The following is a 21,845-nucleotide window of genomic DNA, read 5'->3' on the forward strand; positions in this document are numbered from 1 at the left end:
TATTTGTTTTACTTTACTTAAAAAAGCGCGTTTGCCTAAATTGTGGCCTACCGTAACACTTTGGGTCGGCCAGGCCCGCTACACAACTTTCCTATTTATTCCCAAGTTATACTTTTTTATTCACATAAAAGTGCTATTGCGCGACTAATTCGGCACGGTTTTATCAGTTTAATATACTGTACATAGTTAAAAAAATAAAATTAAGTTTGCAAATATAACTTAAAAATCACAAAATTATAAATAGATTTTAGTTTAATTTTAAATCTTTAAAATTTTGTAAAATATTTGTCGATTAAAACATAAAAAACATGACGTTTACGTAAAAATTTAGTATAAAAGATTATTTTTAAAAACTAAACATTTCAGTTATGGGACGAAAAAAAAATGACGGGTGTGAAAAAATGTAATGGCGAACAAAGAAGTAAAATCGTTTGTTTAATCTTCGTAGCATTCCCGACCCCGTCGGCAAAATTGTTTCGAAATCTAGAATTACCTTGGAAAACCGAGATGTAATTATTTGGTAAACGATTATCCGCATAAATTGCTTTCAGAATCGAAATACGGCGCTTTAAATGTAAATATAATGTTCGAAAACGGAAAAAAGAAATAAAATATCACGCGTTCCCATATATTAGAAACATGTTTCGAAAGGGTGTTAAAGATCGTGTGGGCACGAGGAATGAAAATTAAGCGCGGCCATTAATTAATATCGATAAGTTTCGGAAAGAGGAGTTATATTTCATTTTCGGCGTTATCTAGCGAAAGAAAAAGAAAAGTGAAAAATGATATTTGGCGGAAATATATCGCTTCCCCGGCTGGAAATGGGTAAAAACCTAATTTAAAAAATAGAATTCTCCGCGACGTACGCGTCAAAAAGCGAAAGGCTCGTCCGGGAATCGAACCCGGGACTTCTCGCACCCGAAGCGAGAATCGTACCTCTAGACCAACGAGCCACCCGTCTCTAATGCAATTATTCGCTACTCGCGTAACGCGCGATTTCTCTTTGCGCTCGAGCTTAATTAAAATCCCGCGTGTATTAATGAGCCCGAATAAGTTCTATCAATCTCCATTCTGCGAAAGTATCGATCTTCTAACTATCCGCCACGATGAACTATTTTCGATGTTGTCACCGTAAACGTGGCACGAAGGCGTTTGCCGATTGGATGCGCGTTTGCAATCGGCGCCAGTAGAACAAACTTATTGTTTTTAGTCGCGGTCGAGCCGGTTTTCGAAGGGGGTTTACTAGTTAACGGGAACAGCCGTGGCGGTTGCGGTTGCCCGCGCGGCTGTAAGTCGCGTGGTGTGACCACGGCTTTAGGCCGAGACTCCGCTAACGTAAAAACGGGCGTAAAACCCTGGCCGTAAAAGTTTTTAATCGCGTGACTACGATATTTTACGCCCGAGCGGATGGCAAAACCGGCGTAAAAGCGAGTCGAGCGGCGTTCGATTTTCGACGCGAATACGGCCTAAAATGGTACCTTCGGCCAATCGGAAGTCGATGGAACTACGCCATCGCGACATCGTGCGAAAATTGCGGAAAACGAGCTTTTGTGTACGTTCTATCGTGGCTACTTCGAAAGACCTCGAATAGATTTAGAAAAATTTATCGAAAATACGCGTGTTTATATGACGAGAGACATCCCGACTATAAGAATGCATGCCTAAAACATTTAATGAACTCTGACAATTATGAACAATCGAGCTACCACGCTTTCGTTTCCAACAATTCACGCGCGAAGAAGTATATACTTTCGACACTCGGGGCGGCATCGTCGCCGTAAAAACTTCGCTAACTGGACCAACCCCCAATCCAGGCGCAAACGCAAATAGGTCGCGCGATTAAAAGATTTTACGGCAAAGGTTTTTACGCCCGTTTTTACGCTAGTGGAATCTCGGCCATAGTGCCCACGGGGCGAAAAGACTTTTAAAAAGGGGAGGAAAGAGAAAAAAAACAAATCAGAGCAGGTTCTGATAGGCGTGCCCGCGGGCGGCCAAAATCTTAGGGCGGCCGACAGCGCGCTTTAAGAAAATAGAGTTCAAATATAACCTATTATTATTTTAATACTGAAAATTTCCCCTCCATACATGACGGACTACTTTGTATGAGAAAGCAGAGATTGAAGAATTGAGAAGAGTACAGATTTCTAGAAATTCAAGAAAAGTGGTTAATGTTTCTACAAATTAAATATCCTATACTCTGCCCGTACAGACATAGTTAATGCGCGATAACACATTTTAAACAACAGGCTCGTTAGATTTCTTCCGATTGAATAATCGAACGTCGCGTAGTCACTATTAATAATTTATATAAACAAATTCCAATCCCGGAATACGAACAAGTCGGATTATCGAACAGAAAATTTTAACTATAAATCTATAAATTCATTTAAAATTATATAATTAAACATTTTTCTAAATAATAGTAAACAATTGTAAATTGATACTAAATACTGTATTATTATATTTAAATATAATTTTTAAATTTCGTAGACGGCGCTTTAGTTGATTCGATTGAAAAGAAACGTGTTTTATTTAACAAGAAATTTTAGTGTTTGAAAGATTCCCATGTCCGATTTAAATTTGCCAGCCAAACCGAGTTCAATGACTTGCTTTTCTCTCTCGGATCGAACACTTTATTTGTCGAGTAAAGGAACGGTGGCCATTCCTCCCGACAGAGCGCGTTTGCTGGTCAACATCTGCAGCCAGAAAAAAACTACGGACGACGTCATCAAAAGTGTGACCAAAAGATTAGATTACGTTACTGGAGTATTAAAGGCTTTTGGCATTCGGGTATGGCGGTGTTCGCATTTGAAAACGTAAAGGGCAAATTTCTCGGCAAACTTTTCTACTACAGTTGAAATAATGTTTCTTTCCATTGTTTACCCGATATTGTGGCTAAATATATGCCCGACTATCAAAATATCCAAATTAAGTCGATATTAAAAAACTTCAAATGATAATCGGGTATACCTTTCGTATTATTACGTAATCGTAGTAAATCCATAAAATTTGCATATCTGGTTTTCAAAGTATGATCTGTAAACTATTAGTGGGCCGCCGATTGACCCGGTCGTTTTTCTAAATTGCAATGTTCTTCGATGTTCGACGAGCAGAAAGACTATTTGTATTCACCACCTACCTCTTGGATTATCGGATGAAAAAATATTTGGGTGCTCGTATAAAACGGCTTTAGTGGGAGGAGAAGTGCGTACGGCGGGCCGTCCGCCACGCCCGGTAAAGTTAAGTTCTTCGCCGACGGCGTAACTTTGAAGAGTGTGCCGTAAACGAGTATTGTTTCCGAAGGGAGGTTAATTTGATAAAACGTCGAAACGGTTAGACCTAACGTTCCGACGCGTAAAGAAACGACTGCGAATACCCGATACGTCGTGTTACTAAGCCCGCCGCCGTCGGGCCGTACGGTGTCCGTAACGCTAATAATTTGTGTGGTAATTTAGTAGTAGTATAGCCGTTATACGGCCCGACGGCGTACGGCGGTGGTTGGCTTTAGTAATTCTGATACTTGTAACCGTTATGAAAATTAGTAAATTTACCTATTGCGTAAAGATTGATAAACTTATGAGTATTTTTGAAATAATTATAATTTCAAATTCATTTTCATTGCGTAGTATAAACTTAGATGATTTTTGAAGAAATCTGCAAGGTTTTAGTTATATATTGAAATATTTCAGTTGTATCATTTGATTTTTAGAAATATCATAAATAACTTTATCGGGTGTTATAAGTTAGATTTTAAAGTATGTTATTAAATAACAGTTCATATTTTAATTAAACAATATTTTTGTTTAAAATAATACTAACATTTCCTTAACATATAATTGGAAACCAAACGACTGACTAATTATAAAAGCTATGATGTAAAAATACTGTATATCTTATTCGAAGCAAAAACAAAGACTGGGAAAAAATCTAAATCTGATATATCGTGATTTAACGAGAATTAAATGACTTTCTATTTTCTGATGACTTAATTTGAGTGGAATGATATATCTTATAATTTACATTTCGAGATTTATTATACACTTAATTAATAAATGTGTAATCTTACAATAAATTTCTTGAATTTTTAAAGTATTGTAAATAAAATTAATGTAAAATGTAGTAAAGTAGTAAATAGCAGATCCAGAAATATTTAGGAGGGTGCAGAAGTGAAACATGTCTTACTACTTGAGGTACCAGGCTTTATTCTGGAGAAACAACCAGAAAGGGGTGCACTCCTCTAAAGCTGTCCCTGATTATTAAGTATAAATATAAATAATAAATAAAACTAATTTAAAATTATTAAGTGGTTCTTAAAGTGTTGAATAATTTTATATTTTTATAATAGAAAGATATTATCTTGTATTTTTATGTAAATTATTTTGAAATTTTGAAAATTGTTTGTAATAATTAGAAATAATATTAATGCACACTGTGGAAAAATATTTTATAAATCTTATATTGTCAAAAATATCAAGTAACTTAAGTTTTATTTCAGTAAATCATAGCTTACAATAGATGCTTACATTTTACTATCTTATTGTAATAATTTAAAATTTACTTTAATATTTTGTATTCATAAATAATAATAAACATTAAATTTTAGAGACTATTTTTATTATACTCAAATTTACATTAGTAATTTCCATTTACATTAGTATTGTTTGAAAATATTTTTAATATATGATATCAGAGCAAGAATGATCCATGTCTGTAAATCCTAATTTTCAGATGATTAGCAAAAACTTTTTCACAATATTTCTCATCTTTTTTCTTCCTTGTTTCTTCTTTTTTTGGCCTGGAACGTAACAACAAGTTTAATCAAACTCAAAGATTGGATGTCATGCTGATCCTTTTACTAAAATAATAAAGAAACTTTCACAAAAAAGCATTAAATACATTTAAAATAATGTTTTATTGCTGCCGGTGCTTTTGACATATTATAACGCACTGTCCTCGGGCAGGTATAAATTTGAATAAACCTTTTGAACAAGCTTTTTAAATTAAAAGCTAACGGCATTAACCGTTTGGAACAGATTATATAAATTAACAGCTAACGCTTAATGCCTTTAGCTTTTAATTTAAAAAGCTTGTTCAAAAGGTTTATTCAAATTTATATCTGCCCGAGGACAGTGCCTTATAATATGTCAAAAGCACCGGCAGCAATAAAACATTATTTTAAATGTATTTAATGCCTTTTTGTGAAAGTTTCTTTATTATTTTAACAACAAATTTGACTTGGATCTATATCGCATTAGATAAAGCAATTGCTTTTAATCACACTCCACCTGCTAAGGCTTTAACACCAAAAGCTGGACTTTGATTACTCTTACTCTGAGGCCACCATACTTACCTTAATAAAAAATAAAATAAAAGTAATTTCAATATTAAAACGTTTTCCAAAAATAATAGTAAAAGTAAGCAAGTATTAATAATTCTATATGAATATCTTTAGATTATAGAGACAAACTTCATCAAGACATTCAAAACGTAATTTCAAATTTTTTCTAAAAGTATTTCTTTATTTCAGGAAAATGATATGAACATAACTCGTTCACTGTTGTTTGATGAACATTATATAATGAATGCAGAAGTTGATGCCGTTTTCCATAATCTTGAAAATTGTCAAACAGTTGCCATTCAATTTACACAAAAATTAGGAAAATGTGTATCTGTATCACCTCCAGAATTTTTTCATAGCTCTCAAGCATTTGAAAAAGGAAAGTGAGTTTAAATTTTTACATTTGTTAACTTTTTGCTCTTATTTTGTTTTTATTCATTTACTCTGTAAAAGAAGTTTTAGTCTTTTTTAGTAAAAAAAGTCATTTTATAATTTAAAAATTACAATTTTGAAATAATATAAAATACAGAATACAATGAAACAATATTTGTCATTTAATATATTTTTATTTCCATTATTTTCAAGTTTATCTGACTTAATCTAAAATAATATCTTTAATGTTTTGTATCTTATGTAGATCTTGACCTATATACTCATAAATCAAAGAATTCAAATATGTTCCAGATGTCAAAATTAAAACAATATACAGTAGTTGTTTTTCTAAATTTATGACAATTATTTTAAGATAATTTTCTATATACTAATAAACTTTTAAAAAAAATGCTTTTTTGGAGCTCGCTAACTTATATTACCACTTTCTTGAATATTTCTAGGCCAGTGGTGCATGCAAGATTTAATTTTCAGGGAGCCAAGTTGAACAAATAAAAAAATTTATAATGGGATCTCAATAAAATTCCCACCTTATTATGAATTAGCAGCCACATAAGACCGCTAATTCACAATATAGAAATAGAAAATAGAAATAAAAAATGAAATTTAATTAGGAAAATATTTCTGGAAAATTTATTAGTGTTTCTTTTTCTTTTACTTTGGGAGGTGGTTTACCCCCTGGGTACATTGTTGTTTTGGACAAGAAATATAGTGAGTATCAATAAAGCAGGCTTAAATTGATTTATTTTAGAGGCTAAAGTTTTATTCGTTATTTCTTTATTTTAGTGTTATATATGTAGAAAAAACAATCATCTGACACTTGAAAATTCGAAAATCATTTACTAAATATACTTATTTACTCTTTTCTTTCTTTGATTTCTTTTAATTTTAATTCTTCATAATTTTTATAACAGTATTTTCATCATTATGATTATTGTCAGTGAAGCATACACAGTACATATGAATGAATGAATGACAATTTTTAAAATAGTTTAGAATTTATGCATATACATATACATACTGATAAAAAACTTCTCATTTTTTCTCTAATATATTTATTAAGTGGTTCTTAAAGTGTTGAATAATTTTATATTTTAAATAATATAAAAATTGAATCTTTCTATGATGAAGTTTTTTATATATACTGTGTGTATTATTTTGTAAAATCATTGATTGAAAGAAAATATGTGAATGTGTTGTTAATGTGTTCAAAGATCATTATTTAAAATTTTTATAAATCAAACCAATTATTTATATAAATTTGCTTAACTTTAAAAAGATTTATTAAAAACTACAAAAATCTTTCAAAAAAACATATTTTTGTTAAATGATAGGTTATGAAAATTGAATTACAAAATTTTATTTGTTGTTATATTAGCATAAGATCATGTTATGATCTTTCATAATTAATATTTCAGTATTTTTTAAATAAAATAAGCTGTTAAACAGAGTATATGTTACAGGTAAATAAATAAATGCCTTTTTTTATATGATGCAACTGTTATTGAGACAAACATGAAAGACACTAATTATTCTCAATATTTATTTCCTCAATCATGTAAATGAATGAGGTAAATGAAATATGGCATAAGTTGCATATAAGGAAAGCACTTATTTTTAAAATAATATTCTCAATATAGAGATAATAGCGAGGTTGCGGCTGACGTTCTCGTTTTAGAGATGAAAACTTCGGCCGCAACCTCGCTAATAAAAATGAAAAAGTTTTTAAATTTGCAGATATTTAAAAAAAAAAAACAGAAATTTGAAAATGAATTTTTTTTATTTGTAAATAAATATAATTTTACCTAAAAATGATTTAAATATTTTTATTTGTAAATAATATCATATTTATTCTAAATTTGTGTTTTCAAATTTGGAATTAATTTGTAATGAAATGGCTGCCACATTACTATTATCTTGAATGTGGATTGATGTAGCATATGTCACATATAATTGTTTTCTTTACTAATAANTTGAAACGACACTTTGAAATGTTTTCCCGATGAAAACGAATAATAATAATATATTTCAATAAAAATGATAAAATGAAAATTTAATTTTATTATAACGAGTTTGCTTGAATTTCATCTCTTCTGAGATCGCAGCAATGCGCGACGGGTAAGCTAGTTCTTAATATAAAGAAAATTTCTACTTTTTCTGCTTTTATATAACAAAGGGAAAGTATGGTGAGAATTAAACATTTTTGCATTTGGGACCTTGAAATGTAAGAGATGCAAATAAATTTGAGGATTTTTTCTGTATGTATGTATGGATGTTAGTGTATGTCTGGGGGGCATGATTTTGTCCACAGTTTTTAAAGCTTAATAATGACTGTGCTTTTTGTTGAAAATTTCTGAAATTTTGCAGGGAGGTTTGTGTATTAGGAAGAAATGTTTCTAAAAATTTTCAGGAAAATAGGATCATTGGTTTGGGAGATATGGTCCCCATTCCTTATTATCTCCCTAACCAATCTGAAGACTTAAAGGTAATGCTAGCAATTATTATGGATGAAAGCAAATAAACAATGCTGGGAAAGTCAAGCAACAATGTTGCCAGCTTTTATTTAGAGTTTATATTTGACTATAAAAGTTATATATATTAAGATGATAAATAATTTTTTAAATTATTAAATTATTCACAATTAAACAATATGATGTTAAATGATAGTGTAACTGATAAAATTTACTGTACTTATATATTACAGTGATATATTTTTATTTGTCAGTAATCCAAAATCTCTTGCATGAAAGAAATAATTTTTGAATTCATTGACTTTTTATTAAAAGATCTAGTATATCTTTAAACATTTAAAAGTTAAATTAATCACAAAATATCTTTCTTCCGCTGAACCTTTTTTCCTAAATTATTTTGCCTAAAAAAATGAGCTATTGATATAAATTCTAACATGGGAGGGTTTTCTCACATCAGTCTTACATTCTAATAAAATATATATCATTTATTAGAGGAAACAAATAAGAAGACCATACTTTTTCTTTTATCTATCAGGTCAACTGCTTGTGAGAAATAGGGTTCTAAAATGTTCTAATGTACAGTAATTTGTATAGAAATATAGTGCTGGTGGGTTTGTGATCACATTGGATATGTTGAGGGATCAATTCCTGTTGTGCCACATATTCATTCTGCTTGAGAATTTTACTTTTTATGGTTTAAATGTAAAGGAAACATACAATGTTTAAAACAAATTAATTGTTTACAGTGAGCACATGAAATGAAGGCATTTCTATCATAACAATCTTCTAATGAACACTTTGTTTTGGAAAATGTGAAATTTATGTCGATAACATTAGAAAAACTTGTAACGTTTTCTCCTGTCATATATTCTGACTTCAGCTGTGCATATAATAGCAGCACCTAATTGGTTATATGTAAATGATAAGAGCTCTAAAATAAATTTTGTTATTTAATTTAAAAATGGTCACATCATAGACTTCCACTCTGTTCATTTATTGTATTCTTGTTATAACAAGAATACAGGAAATGTGTAAAGAAATAAGCTTGAATTGCCTAAAGAAACAAACATCTAGAGGCTATGTGTACTTTATTGCTTTTGGGTGGGTTGGTGAAAATATGTGCTCTCTTTCTGTCAGAAAAATTTCCAGCATATAATGTATAATTCTTTTGTTCAGTTCACAAATCTTGTAAGAGAAATATTTTATCTTCCATAACTCTGGAAAGGCAGTTTTTTTATCCTGTGAACTACATGTATATTTTTTTATGAATCACACTAGAACATTTTAGAACCCTATTTCTTGTGAATGGCTGATCTAACAGATAACAGAAAAAATATGGATCATCTTATTTTTCCTTCAATTCAATGATATATAATTTATTAAAATTAAAACTAATGGAAGAAAACCTCTCTTGGAAGTATCTGAATTTAAATAAATCACAGTATATTGATTAGTAATTTAAACCAAAGGAAAATATATTACCATATAATGTAATAATTATAACAGTAATGAATTAATATCAATGTTACTAAACCTTTTTTGAGCTGAAATAATTAAAGCAATATAGTATAGCTTTTAGTCATTGTATGTCTCTGGTACAGTAAAATTTCCATCTTTGTCCTTAAGTTGCCATGACATAGAAATTGGATTATTGTCTTCTTTATTAATGAAGTTTTAAATAAATTGATATGTATATGTTATAATTAAATTCTCTAGTCCTTTTAGTAAAAAAAAAAAAGGACTAGAAGCTATATGAATAAAGATTAACAGAAAAGAATAATTAACTTCTTTTAAAATACTTTATTACAATTTGTTCTATTTAGAAGATTTATTTCAATTTACTTTTCTTTAAATTTAAAAATGTTTAATATCATGTACTGAATTACTTATAAAATAATATTAAATACAGTAGTGTGTCGTTTATCCGAATCAATTGGGGACTGGGGTTGTTTGGTTAACTTATTTTTTGGATAACTGATTATGTACGAAAAAATATATTAACCTATCACATGTTGAAATTTTTCTCCATTGTGTGTCACTTCGCGTTGAATTTTTGTCGATGTTAAGCCTAGCAAAAATTTTTATAAGAATAATTGTGGCTATTGTATCGTTAAATATTATTTCTTTATTTTGTACAAACAAAATAAATATATTGAAAAATATAAAAACAAAAAAGTTATATTTTGGAAGTTAATCTAGTATCAAAAACGTTCGATTCAGCATGACACAGTCTGACTGGAATGCTTTCGGTTAACCAACGTTTCGGTTGATTGGCTTTCGGATAAATGATGCTCTACTGTAATACATCTGGTTTTCTTCTTACTTAAATCTGTTTATATTTCCTTCTAGGAGAAAAGCAACTTTAGAAGCAATTAAAAATTGTTATGACAAAGCAATAGAATTAACAAAAGTATTTGGTGTGACAGTAGCAAAGCCTATTGAAATATCTGAAGAACATAATAAATTATTCTTGGAAAATACAAAATCATCTGATGTTAAAAGAGAGACAAATATAAATGATTCCCTTGCACATAAATTGAAACTTTTAACATATATCTCAGAAAGTAAAGTTAATATGAAATTTGAAATTAAGGGAGAATATAAACAAGCAATATTTCTTTCTTGAAAGGTATAATAAAAATAAATTAATATTTTTATTTACAAATTTTTACTAAAATTAATTTTGAAATTTAATTTAGATCAGTCCAGCTTGAATATACTTTTAAAATGTTAGGTAAAATGTATGTATTTATTTCTGTACATAAATATATGTCATAGTATTTTTTATAGTTACTATCCTAAATAGTTACTAGTTTCTATATAAAATTTTCATCCTAACTATAATTTTGCAAACTTTTTGTAATGTTTAAATACAAGTTTATTCTTCATAGGAGTCAATAAAAAAAACACTCGACTCCGACTCCTGAAGTTGGTCTACTAAAATTATCAAATTTTAGTAGGCCAACTTCGACTCTCAACTCTGGCAAAATTAAATACCAGGTCATTTTATGCACGCTCATAGGGGATTACCCTACTCTGAACGCTGAAAGATGCCCTAGGCATTTACCCAAATACTTTTATAGTTAGTATTTTTAATATTTAACTTACATCAATATTTATTTGTATTAAAAAGTTAATTTTTAACAAATATTTAATAAGAGGAAAAAGGGGATCAATAAAATTCTACAGTTTTTGCACTTCAGTTTCACCTTTCCAAAAAATTAGTTCAATTAAAAAGTGTGCAATCTAGTTACTTCAGCCCCTTGTTCAGAAAAGAAAAATATATACTCTGATCGATTAGTCTGGCTCATTCAGAAAAATAGAGTACTTATTTAGAGCGGAGACAAGAAAGGAATGAAGCAATAATATTCAAATTCAATTGGGTCAAAATAATTTAACTACTAAACACAAATACTACAAAGAAAACTATTGATACATATTTAATAAATTAAATTGTAGCATTTTGTATTTAAAATAAATGAATTATAACAAAATACAAATACATTTTAAAAAATTAATAAATATAAAATAAATTATCTTTCATTTAAATAAAAAAACTAAATTAAATTAAATTTAAGATGCCGGAGTTGAAGGCGACACATTTTTCCATACACTGACTCCTCTGGCCAGAAATTCCTTCCCACTCCGACCCCACAGCCCTGGTTCATAGTGTTAAATAGTGAGGAAATGTTCAAATCCAAGACTTAAACTAAAAATCTAGACAAAAGTGCAATTCACAAAAGGATGTGAAGACCAAATCTCTTACAAAGGAAGCAACCTTTGATTTTTTATAATTATTAATTATAACAATTGTTTGATAACTTTGCAATCAGTTATTTAAAATTCACAAAATAGGTTTAAATTGTATTAAAATTTTAAAATAAAGAAAAATCTTTATAGATTCTAGTTTAGTGAAATTCAATGGTTTCATAAATGGTGTTATCTTAAATGCATTTGAATTAATGGTCAATTTGTTAATTAAGAGAAAAATGATAATTATCTAATGAGTGATAGTTACAAATAACAAATATAGTGAAACAGAGGTGTTTTTAGTATAAATAGTATAAATTTCAAATCATCCTGTAATCTCAGCCACATTATTTTAGTCAAATATTCTTTCTATCACCAGTACAGTGTGTATTTCTATTAATAGGACTTATTAAACTGATATATAAGATTACTGCAAATCAGTCACACAGATTAAAATTGTTTTATTTACATTTACCTGGACACATACATATTGCATTTCAGACTTGTATGCCTCTCTTCAGCAGGTATTTAACTGATAAATTCTACATAAAAATTAAAACAATAAACACATTTAAATTTCCAACAATTTGTTTTAAAATATTCTGACAATAATAAAATGTAAAATTCTTACAATTTTGATGTTCTTTCTTTCTGTTCCACTTTTCATACAATAATTCAGTTTAATTACTATTAATATTAACTTTAACACATTCCTATATTAAAGCCATAAATTATTACTTTAAACAATAACATTTAACGTATTTGTACATTTAAAACTAATCTCAAACTTACATCTCTACTTCTTGTTCCTCATTTTCACTTCGTCTTGCCCTGTCTCTATCATTCTTTTTATATGTCAATTTCCTGTTTTCTTCTATGAATATTCTCCATGATTGGTGTATTTCTCTTCTGGTATTATTATTTATACTATTGTTTTGTTTAATTATATTAATATGTTCATATAGTTGCCAGCCATTTATAATTATTTTTTTCTTTTTTCCTTATTTTTACTGAATTTAATACTATTTCACATCCTGTTGAATTGCAATGTTTTGCTACTACTGAATTTGCATAATTTCCCTGTATTGCTCTAATATGTTCATTTAATCTTATTTTTAATTTTCTTTTTGTTTCACCAATATATGTTTTTTTCCGGATTACAATTACAATTAAAAGAATACACTACTCCTTTTTCTTTGGTTATATCATATTTTTCTTCATTTCTATAACATAGATGTTTCTTCGTTGTATTAACTTTTTCTGGTATTATATTAATTTTATTATTGAAAGTGAAAGTGAGGAACAAGTAGAGATGTAAGTTTGAGATTAGTTTTAAGTGTACAAATATGTTAAATGTTATTGTTTAAAGTAATAATTTATGGCTTTAATATAGGAATGTGTTAAAGTTAATATTAATAGTAATTAAACTGAATTATTGTATGAAAAGTGGAATAGAAAGAAAGAACATCAAAATTGTAAGAATTTTATATTTTATTATTGTCAGAATATTTTAAAACAAATTGTTGGAAATTTAAATGTGTTTATTGTTTTAATTTTTATGTAGAATTTATCAGTTAAATACCTGCTGAAGAGAAACATACAAGTCCGAAACGCAATATGTATGTGTCCAGGTAAATGTAAATAAAACAATTTTAATCTGTGTGACTGATTTGCAGTAATCTTATATATCAGTTTAATAAGTCCTATTAATAGAAATACACACTGTACTGGTAATAGAAAGAATATTTGATTAAATTAAGGACATTGAGGCATATTAAATTAACATTATTTTAGTGTTTATATTGATAATTGTTTGAGTCATCAGCTTTTCAATATTTAATACTAAAAAATTAGATCTGTTTGCTGTTTTTACAATAATTATACAGATATTAGAACAGTATAAAAGTTTTAATAAAAAAGTTTGAAGAAAAACATTAGCTTTTATGTTAATTTGACTTGGAATTCTTAATAGAAATTTAAGTTACCGTATTGATATTTGTATAGTATTTAACAGCACAGGTGAAGCCAATGTATTGGTTTTTGTTGTACCGTATATTGTCTCGGGTCATGTATCTCTGTTGAATGTTCAATTGTGATGTCAGTCTCTATGTTGTGTGCTCCAACTTTGTATGGAGTATCACATGATGCTTTAAAAGTGGGCTGCATTATAATTAAATCTTGTAAGTTTAATATCAAAATTTATGTCCTTATTTTCCACTATAACACTATAGATAAGTTATGGGCATGATTGAAGTCAGTAGCTTGTGATATTTATGATCCGTGCTTTGATTGAATTTTGGCAGAATTTTGTCATTGTGAGTTTTCTTTGCTGAAATGAATGTCATACATTACTCACTGTTTGTGTCAATGAATTGTAGGAGCACCTGATACACAAGATACTTTGTGTTATGACAAATTGTTGGTGTGCTTAAATCAATTTGTTGAAAAGAGTTTCTTTGTCGATACACTTGATGAAATTTGGAGCAAATATGGTTCGATAATTTTTGGTGACAGGATGATAATCTAGTACGGAACAGGAACAGCTTGCCGAAATGAAAACATGGTCAACCCAATAAAGGATATGAAAAACCTTGTGTTATTCCACCTTGTTACTGCTTGTTGAAGACGTCAAACAAGACAATGGTGTATGATGGAACCAGCTGGTAGCATAAACAATGACTCTAATAAACAGGAAGACAATGACAATGTATTGTCTGATAATAAAGAATTAACAGACAATAATAGATAGATATTTTTTATTGATAATATACCAAAGGTACATTCCCGGTACTGTTTACACACAACCGGATGAGTCGTGACAATGAATACAGTTTACAAAGAAAATTGGTAAGAGGACAAATACTATAAATACAAACTGTTGGAGATAAGTGACTAAGACAAACTAATAGATGCCATAAGTACAAGTTTCAGAATTGAGATAAGTAAAACACATACAAAATAATCAAATGCAAAATACTTAATGTAGAGTAAGTAACAATAGTGAATATGCTGCTTGTCATGTATAGTACCAAAAAAAAAGCAAACACACGTTTACACAATCAGAAATGGTATATATGCAGTAGAAGGAAAACGTGGGCATGCAGGCCCTTGTACAAACATCAAAACAACGCGGACATGCTGGTAGAAGTGACAAGTCCGATACATACAAACACATATAAACAGAGGAGGTTAGGCTCGGAAGAGCACTAGGTGTAGGTAGGCACGGTAGTTCGTTTAAAGTACATGTTTACAAGGTTACAGAAGGCACTGTAGGTGTCCTTGTGCCTGAACAGACAAATAAAGTTAGAGGGAGGCCAGTTGTAATTATGGGCTTCAACAGTAATTTTTAGATGTAGACGCTCCTGTTCCACCATCGGGCAATGCAGGATGTAGTGTCTGCTACTGTCTGTGGTGCCACAGATGGGACACATATTGTCAGTTCTGCCCTTGAATCTGGCGAGGTATGAGAAGAAGGATCCATGATTGGTGAGCATCTGCGTCATTTGATGATTTGGAGAATAGAAATTACTATTTAGTAGCTGCTGGATGTCCGGTAAGTAATCGTAGGTGATGGTGTTGCTCTCATTCCAGTCCTGCTGCCACTCGATTAAGTCACTCCAAAGGATAGTTTTAATAGTTCTAATGTCCATTTTCTTGTAGGATATGGGTAAGTCGTGATTACCTGAGGCCTCCTTAGCAAGGGCATCAGCCCTCTCATTACCATGTTGGCCCTGGTGGGCCCTCGTCCAGTTTATTTGGTAACGGCAAGAGGAGGAGTTGATTGTATCGAGAATAGAGTTAGCAATTGGGTGTAGACTCCTGCCCTGGAGAAGAGCTAGTGCTGAGGCACTGTCAGTAGTGATACAGATAGCATGTACTCATATCTAATGTCATAGATTACATTGAATATTTGTTGAAACTGTTTTAACATGTCAAGGTGTAAACCAGCGAACTTCAATGTTGTATACTAGGCATAATTCTAAGCAAAGATGTTCCTGGTAACTGTAGCTGAAAAGGAATATATAGCATGTCTATTTTGTTGTATGGCATATCTAGCTTGTACCTGTACACTGGACTTGTGATCATGATGATTCACATTCAATAAATGATTGTATAATGTTTGCTGGTGAAACATCAGTATTTTTAGCTTTCACAAAAAGAATTATATAGCTTTGGGCATAATGGAGGTAAGTTTTATGCCATGGAATTTGTGAGACCCTCCAGGTTGAGCAACTCTAGAACGATGTGCTTGCTGAAAAAGTTCCAAACCCTCGCTCTCGATTAGAAACTCTGATCCAGCGGCGCAATAACCTGTTTGTCCCTTGCAGATACCCATGCATGTTTCATATGTCAAAAATTACCCGAGGCAGAAACTCGAAATTTTTAGTATTACTCAAGGCATACCTCAATATCAATCAAAATGTTCAAAATAATTTATTTTAGTAAATTTTTTCATTATTTTTAATTAAAATTACTCGGGTGATTCATAAAATTATACTCTATTAAACGAGAAAATTTCATGAAAATGTTATAGATTTGACTTAGCCCTTTAATATTCTGCAAATTTTCCCCCGCATTTTACGAACAGTTTTAGCACTATTGGATTAAAGTGATGGTATAAGGCAGGAGTGGCCAAGAGTTTTTGTCCCCGGGCCGAATTGGAAAGAACTTTTTCCACGGGCCGAACCAGAGGCTGCCCTAGGAAGATTTTGAAGTGGTGCGAGATCTCATTGTAGTGTCACCTCGTAGAGACTGAATTGTAGATAGAGATTACGGATACATTTTTCACATTATCATGTTTTATCAACACTACGCTGTACTTACGAGATTTGTAATGGAGGGATGACTCTAAACGCACAGTGAGGAGTTGACCTTTTCTTTTCTTTAGGCGTCAGAATTTTTCGTCGAACTATTCGGGCTTCAGTAGCTAATATTGAAAGATTGATCGCGGGCCGTATGTTGGCCATGCCTGGTTTAAGGCAATGTAACACGTGAACAATCTACCAAAGGGAAAGTATCATGCCTTCCGGGAGGATTTTCTATGAAAAAATGGCTCCTATTTGCGTCAAACACGTGAAGAAAACTCATTTGTCGGACGCAAACTCGTGACCAATTACCGGTACTTTTAATGGTTTTATCCACTCAGCCACTAGTTAACACGAATTGATACGAGATGTAAGTTAGTGTTTGTATAAACAGATCTGTTATAGGCTATTCAATTTGTTTTTACTTTCAACCCCGTGGGCACTAAGAAGGTGTTTTTTAATCAAACCCATCGGTTCGGCCAAGCTCAAAATGGGGCGGCCTGGTGTTGAGAGCGGGCCGTCATATCCGGATCGAGCGTTATTTAAATAAACGTTTATAATACAGTTTAATATTTAAGAGGTATATTCAATATTGGCGCACACCGCCGACAATGGAATCGATGTGGTTCAAATGGGCTTGTTAAAAAAATTCCGTTAATGCCCACAGGACGAAAAGAGTTGAGGAAAAAAAACCACAGAGGTGATTATTTTATCCGCTCTCATAAATTATCATAATTTGCAAAATATTCTAGAATCACATAACATATAAATTCATATAAAATGCCGAATGTAGTAAGTACAGTAAATTTATAGATAACTAATCAAATGTACATATATTTTTAAGTTCGATTTAAAAGTAAACAATGGAGAAATGATTATTAGGATGGCTGAAAATTCACAGCTACATAAATTATATTGGCTGCATTCAGCAGACTCAACAGTTGGGCACTTTTCTTCCGCGTACCGCTGTTTCAGAACATATTTAGTATTTTGACGTCGCGCTAAGTAGCGTACGGTATTTCATGTACGCTACCTTTCGCTAGCAGCAACTGATCAACGCTGGCTACGCCCATGCAATCCAATATATTAATACAAAGGTATCCATTACAGCATTTTGCATCAACAAGCGTTCACGAGCAACCGAAAACAGATATGTCCAATATAAATTTAAAAAAACACATTTTTTTTATGATACCGTCTTCCCGTTCCAAAGTATCAGCTGATTCTCATTGCAACGTAACAGCAACCGAACGAAACACTTACCGAACACAGTCAACGTGTTTAATATGGTTTTCCAGAATTATATAGTCTGTGGCCGACCAACTTTTTCGAGGTTCGCATTTTCTAACAATTCGTGCCGAATTTTTTGTTTTAATTTGTGTGGTAATTTCTCAACATTTTAAAAATTAATTAGAGATAAAAGTTTTTAAACTTAAAAAATAAATACCGTATTTAAGAAGCATATAAGACGATTTTATCACAGCTTCAAATTCCTAGGTCGTCCTATACGCTCGAGCGAAGGATTCTTCGCGTTTTTGCAAATAATTTTTGTGAACCGCGTATTCGCATTTTTTACCGGACGCTCACCTTCTTGTGTTTAAAAATAAAAGTATTTTATTTGAGTCGTTTGAGTCGTTCTTGCGTATTGTCGGGAATAAAGACGAATAGCGATAGGAAAAGCGTGGCTTTTGAATCGAAATTCCAAAATCACACACGGGAGCCCGATGTAAGTTTCAATCCATTCCCACGCGAAAACGGATGATTATTCGGAGAAACTCGTAAGTGTAATCGACGGAAAACGAATTCGACTGTTAAGAATTGGAAAAAAAATTCCGGATTGTCTATTTTACAAGATTTTTCCTTAAAGTTTAAAACGCCAGTAATTTTTGCGGGACAATGTGTGCATTTACGTGCATTTGATATTTTACTCGCGATTAAACGAAATAAAACTAGAATTGTATTAATAAATCTAATTTTCTTTATTTTGATCTGTAGTCACGCGAGTAAATGCGGTGTAGTCGAGTTGGCAACACTGAAAGTTTAGGCATGATCCGTCATCTGTTTGGTTTCGTGTTACGGGTGAGATAGGAAAAGCATTTTAACTTCTTATTACCTATCGAGTCAACATTTGAATTTGCTCTGAATTTCTAATACTTTTAAGTGTATCTAGAATAAATACACTTAAATACATTGTTGCCTAAAGGAGAATTCTTTTCTGGTTAAAAATAAACAATACAAAATTTCACTTGTATTGCTTATTAAATTAATTTAATGAACTATTAATGAATTGTTCGTTAAATTAATAACGTAGCTATACATTTTCCAATTGAATTGGTCGTCTTATTAAATGAAAGTAAGAATGAACACGACCCTTTCACCAGTGTTTGTTCGTATTTTGCGTATTTTAATTATAGAAAAAATATAAGAGGGTCTAATGCGCGTTACAACATTAATAATAGATATTCCTACGTATGTTAATATACAAGTGGTCTCGATTAAATGAGTTTTTTGTACTGTGTTTATTGCGCGTGAAAAGAATAAAGGCCGGAGTTTTTCTCTAATTGTATTGCCGGCAGGTTGTTGGGATTGCGATACTTCTCTATTGGGCAAAACGTTCGAAAAGAACAGGATCCGGGAACGATTCTCTGCCGGATCCTCTTCGAAATTTTATTTGGACGCGTCCGAACGTCGGTCCTACTTTTTGGAGGTGTTTTCTAAACTGTTCGCTAAGAGAAAATTCGTATTCTTTGTTACGAATGTTTGGTAAACTTTAATTTTTGTACGATGTACTATTCTTGTAATCTATATTCTTGTAAGGTGAGTAATCTTGTGTCGGCAATGTTAGAAAACATTTTTAGTCCTTTCGTAAAGATATAAGTACTAAACAGTGTTTTAAGATATTATTCCGACATTTTTTTATTGTAAATTTTTATCTGTTTTTGCAAAGAATTTGGTTCTGCATAAAGCAAGTTTTCTACGCAACTCGTGCAAAGATGCTCTCGGAATCTCGAGTTCTTTTGTTCGTATAAGAGCAATCCAACGACCCCGTTAGGATACCAATAGTGTACAATGGAGGAAAAATCTTGCTGTAAAATGTTAATCACATTTAATAACTATTATCTTGAACACAATTGTACAATAAATGAAAGTTCAGAATTAAACTCTATATATGTATATGATTTATAATTTTATATTTTAAATAATATAAAAATTGAATCTTTCTATGATGAAGTTTTTTATATATACTGTGTGTATTATTTTGTAAAATCATTGATTGAAAGAAAATATGTGAATGTGTTGTTAATGTGTTCAAAGATCATTATTTAAAATTTTTATAAATCAAACCAATTATTTATATAAATTTGCTTAACTTTAAAAAGATTTATTAAAAACTACAAAAATCTTTCAAAAAAACATATTTTTGTTAAATGATAGGTTATGAAAATTGAATTACAAAATTTTATTTGTTGTTATATTAGCATAAGATCATGTTATGATCTTTCATAATTAATATTTCAGTATTTTTTAAATAAAATAAGCTGTTAAACAGAGTATATGTTACAGGTAAATAAATAAATGCCTTTTTTTATATGATGCAACTGTTATTGAGACAAACATGAAAGACACTAATTATTCTCAATATTTATTTCCTCAATCATGTAAATGAATGAGGTAAATGAAATATGGCATAAGTTGCATATAAGGAAAGCACTTATTTTTAAAATAATATTCTCAATATAGAGATAATAGCGAGGTTGCGGCTGACGTTCTCGTTTTAGAGATGAAAACTTCGGCCGCAACCTCGCTAATAAAAATGAAAAAGTTTTTAAATTTGCAGATATTTAAAAAAAAAAAACAGAAATTTGAAAATGAATTTTTTTTATTTGTAAATAAATATAATTTTACCTAAAAATGATTTAAATATTTTTATTTGTAAATAATATCATATTTATTCTAAATTTGTGTTTTCAAATTTGGAATTAATTTGTAATGAAATGGCTGCCACATTACTATTATCTTGAATGTGGATTGATGTAGCATATGTCACATATAATTGTTTTCTTTACTAATAAAGCCATAAATACTAATTGTATTATAGATATTAATAATGTACATAACTAATAAATTAAAATGATTGTAATTTTTATTGTATATTTTTATTAAAACAAAACTATTGGAAAATTATGGAAACATTTGAATAAATTTGTTATCTTTATTAGTTATCAATACTTAATTNTGTTTTAAATAAGTTCATTTTTATTTTCCTCTAAAGATCTGAAGTATGCAACTAATTAACTTGATATTATATAATTTTGAATGGTATTTGCTTTAAAAGTGAACAAAAATAATTTAATTTGATATTTTTCAATTATATTGTAATCACTTATATCTATATACAGAAAGGGATATCATCATTTAAATTTGTGAATATTGATTGAAATATAAATCAATAAGAAACTATGTGTCTACAAAGTCAACATTGATTTAGCATAGTATTGTTCTTATTGATTGCATGTAACATCAAATTATAATTCATAAAAATTATTTAATGCATATATAAGAAAACTATTAAATCTGTTTAATTTATTGATATATTAGGAAAACTATAAGATGAGATTTTGACAATAATATCTTTATTTTTTCATTCATATAATTGCTACATTTAATACTGATCGATCTTTAGGGAAAGTTATGCCTTCAATATAAAGTGCAGACTGTGCCCCTCTTGAAAATAAATTTTTGCTTTTATTAAAAAATATTTAATAATACCAAAATTTAGAATTGCTTCTTGATAATATCAAGAAACAATTTTAAATTTTTTATTGCTAAATAAGATGTGACACATATACATTTAAAAATTAAATTATAAAAGTGCAACTTAATAAAAGAAGTGTTAAACACTGCTAATATATTAAGTCGCATTTTTATAATTTAATTTTTAAATGTATATGTGTCACATCTTATTTAACAATAAATCTTAATAACACTTGGTTTATAAAATATATTAATTTGAATTTTAATAATTAACATGCTATGTTTAAAATATGTTTTTTTTTACAGTTTTTTTAAAGGAGAAAGAATTTACTTAAA

General features: G+C 30.0%; 1 protein-coding gene and 1 non-coding gene across 4 annotated transcripts; one reads left to right on the plus strand and one right to left on the minus strand.

The window, feature by feature from the left end:
* Positions 1-881: 881 nt before the first annotated feature.
* On the minus strand, positions 882-953 carry Trnap-cgg. The gene has a single exon. It is a non-coding gene; the product is annotated as a tRNA-Pro (tRNA).
* A 1,507-nt stretch (positions 954-2,460) lies between these two features.
* LOC111628379 (interleukin-1 receptor-associated kinase 1-binding protein 1-like) lies at positions 2,461-21,845 on the plus strand. Of its 3 annotated transcripts, none has more exons than XM_023372160.1 (4): positions 2,461-2,790; positions 5,528-5,721; positions 10,549-10,828; positions 21,816-21,845. In XM_023372160.1, the coding sequence occupies exons 1-3, from the start codon at positions 2,566-2,568 to the stop codon at positions 10,823-10,825; spliced, it is 696 nt and encodes a 231-aa protein (XP_023227928.1). In that variant the 5' UTR covers positions 2,461-2,565; the 3' UTR covers positions 10,826-10,828; positions 21,816-21,845. The 3 variants fall into 3 exon arrangements, with proteins under 3 accessions (XP_023227928.1, XP_023227936.1, XP_023227922.1); XM_023372168.1 differs by lacking the exon at positions 21,816-21,845 and adding an exon at positions 14,464-15,205; XM_023372154.1 differs by lacking the exon at positions 21,816-21,845 and adding an exon at positions 11,778-12,371.

Source organism: Centruroides sculpturatus, unplaced genomic scaffold (genome assembly GCF_000671375.1).
Source record: "Centruroides sculpturatus isolate CEXI.00-Female unplaced genomic scaffold, Cexi_2.0 scaffold65, whole genome shotgun sequence".
In the NCBI taxonomy this organism is placed as follows: domain Eukaryota; kingdom Metazoa; phylum Arthropoda; class Arachnida; order Scorpiones; family Buthidae; genus Centruroides; species Centruroides sculpturatus.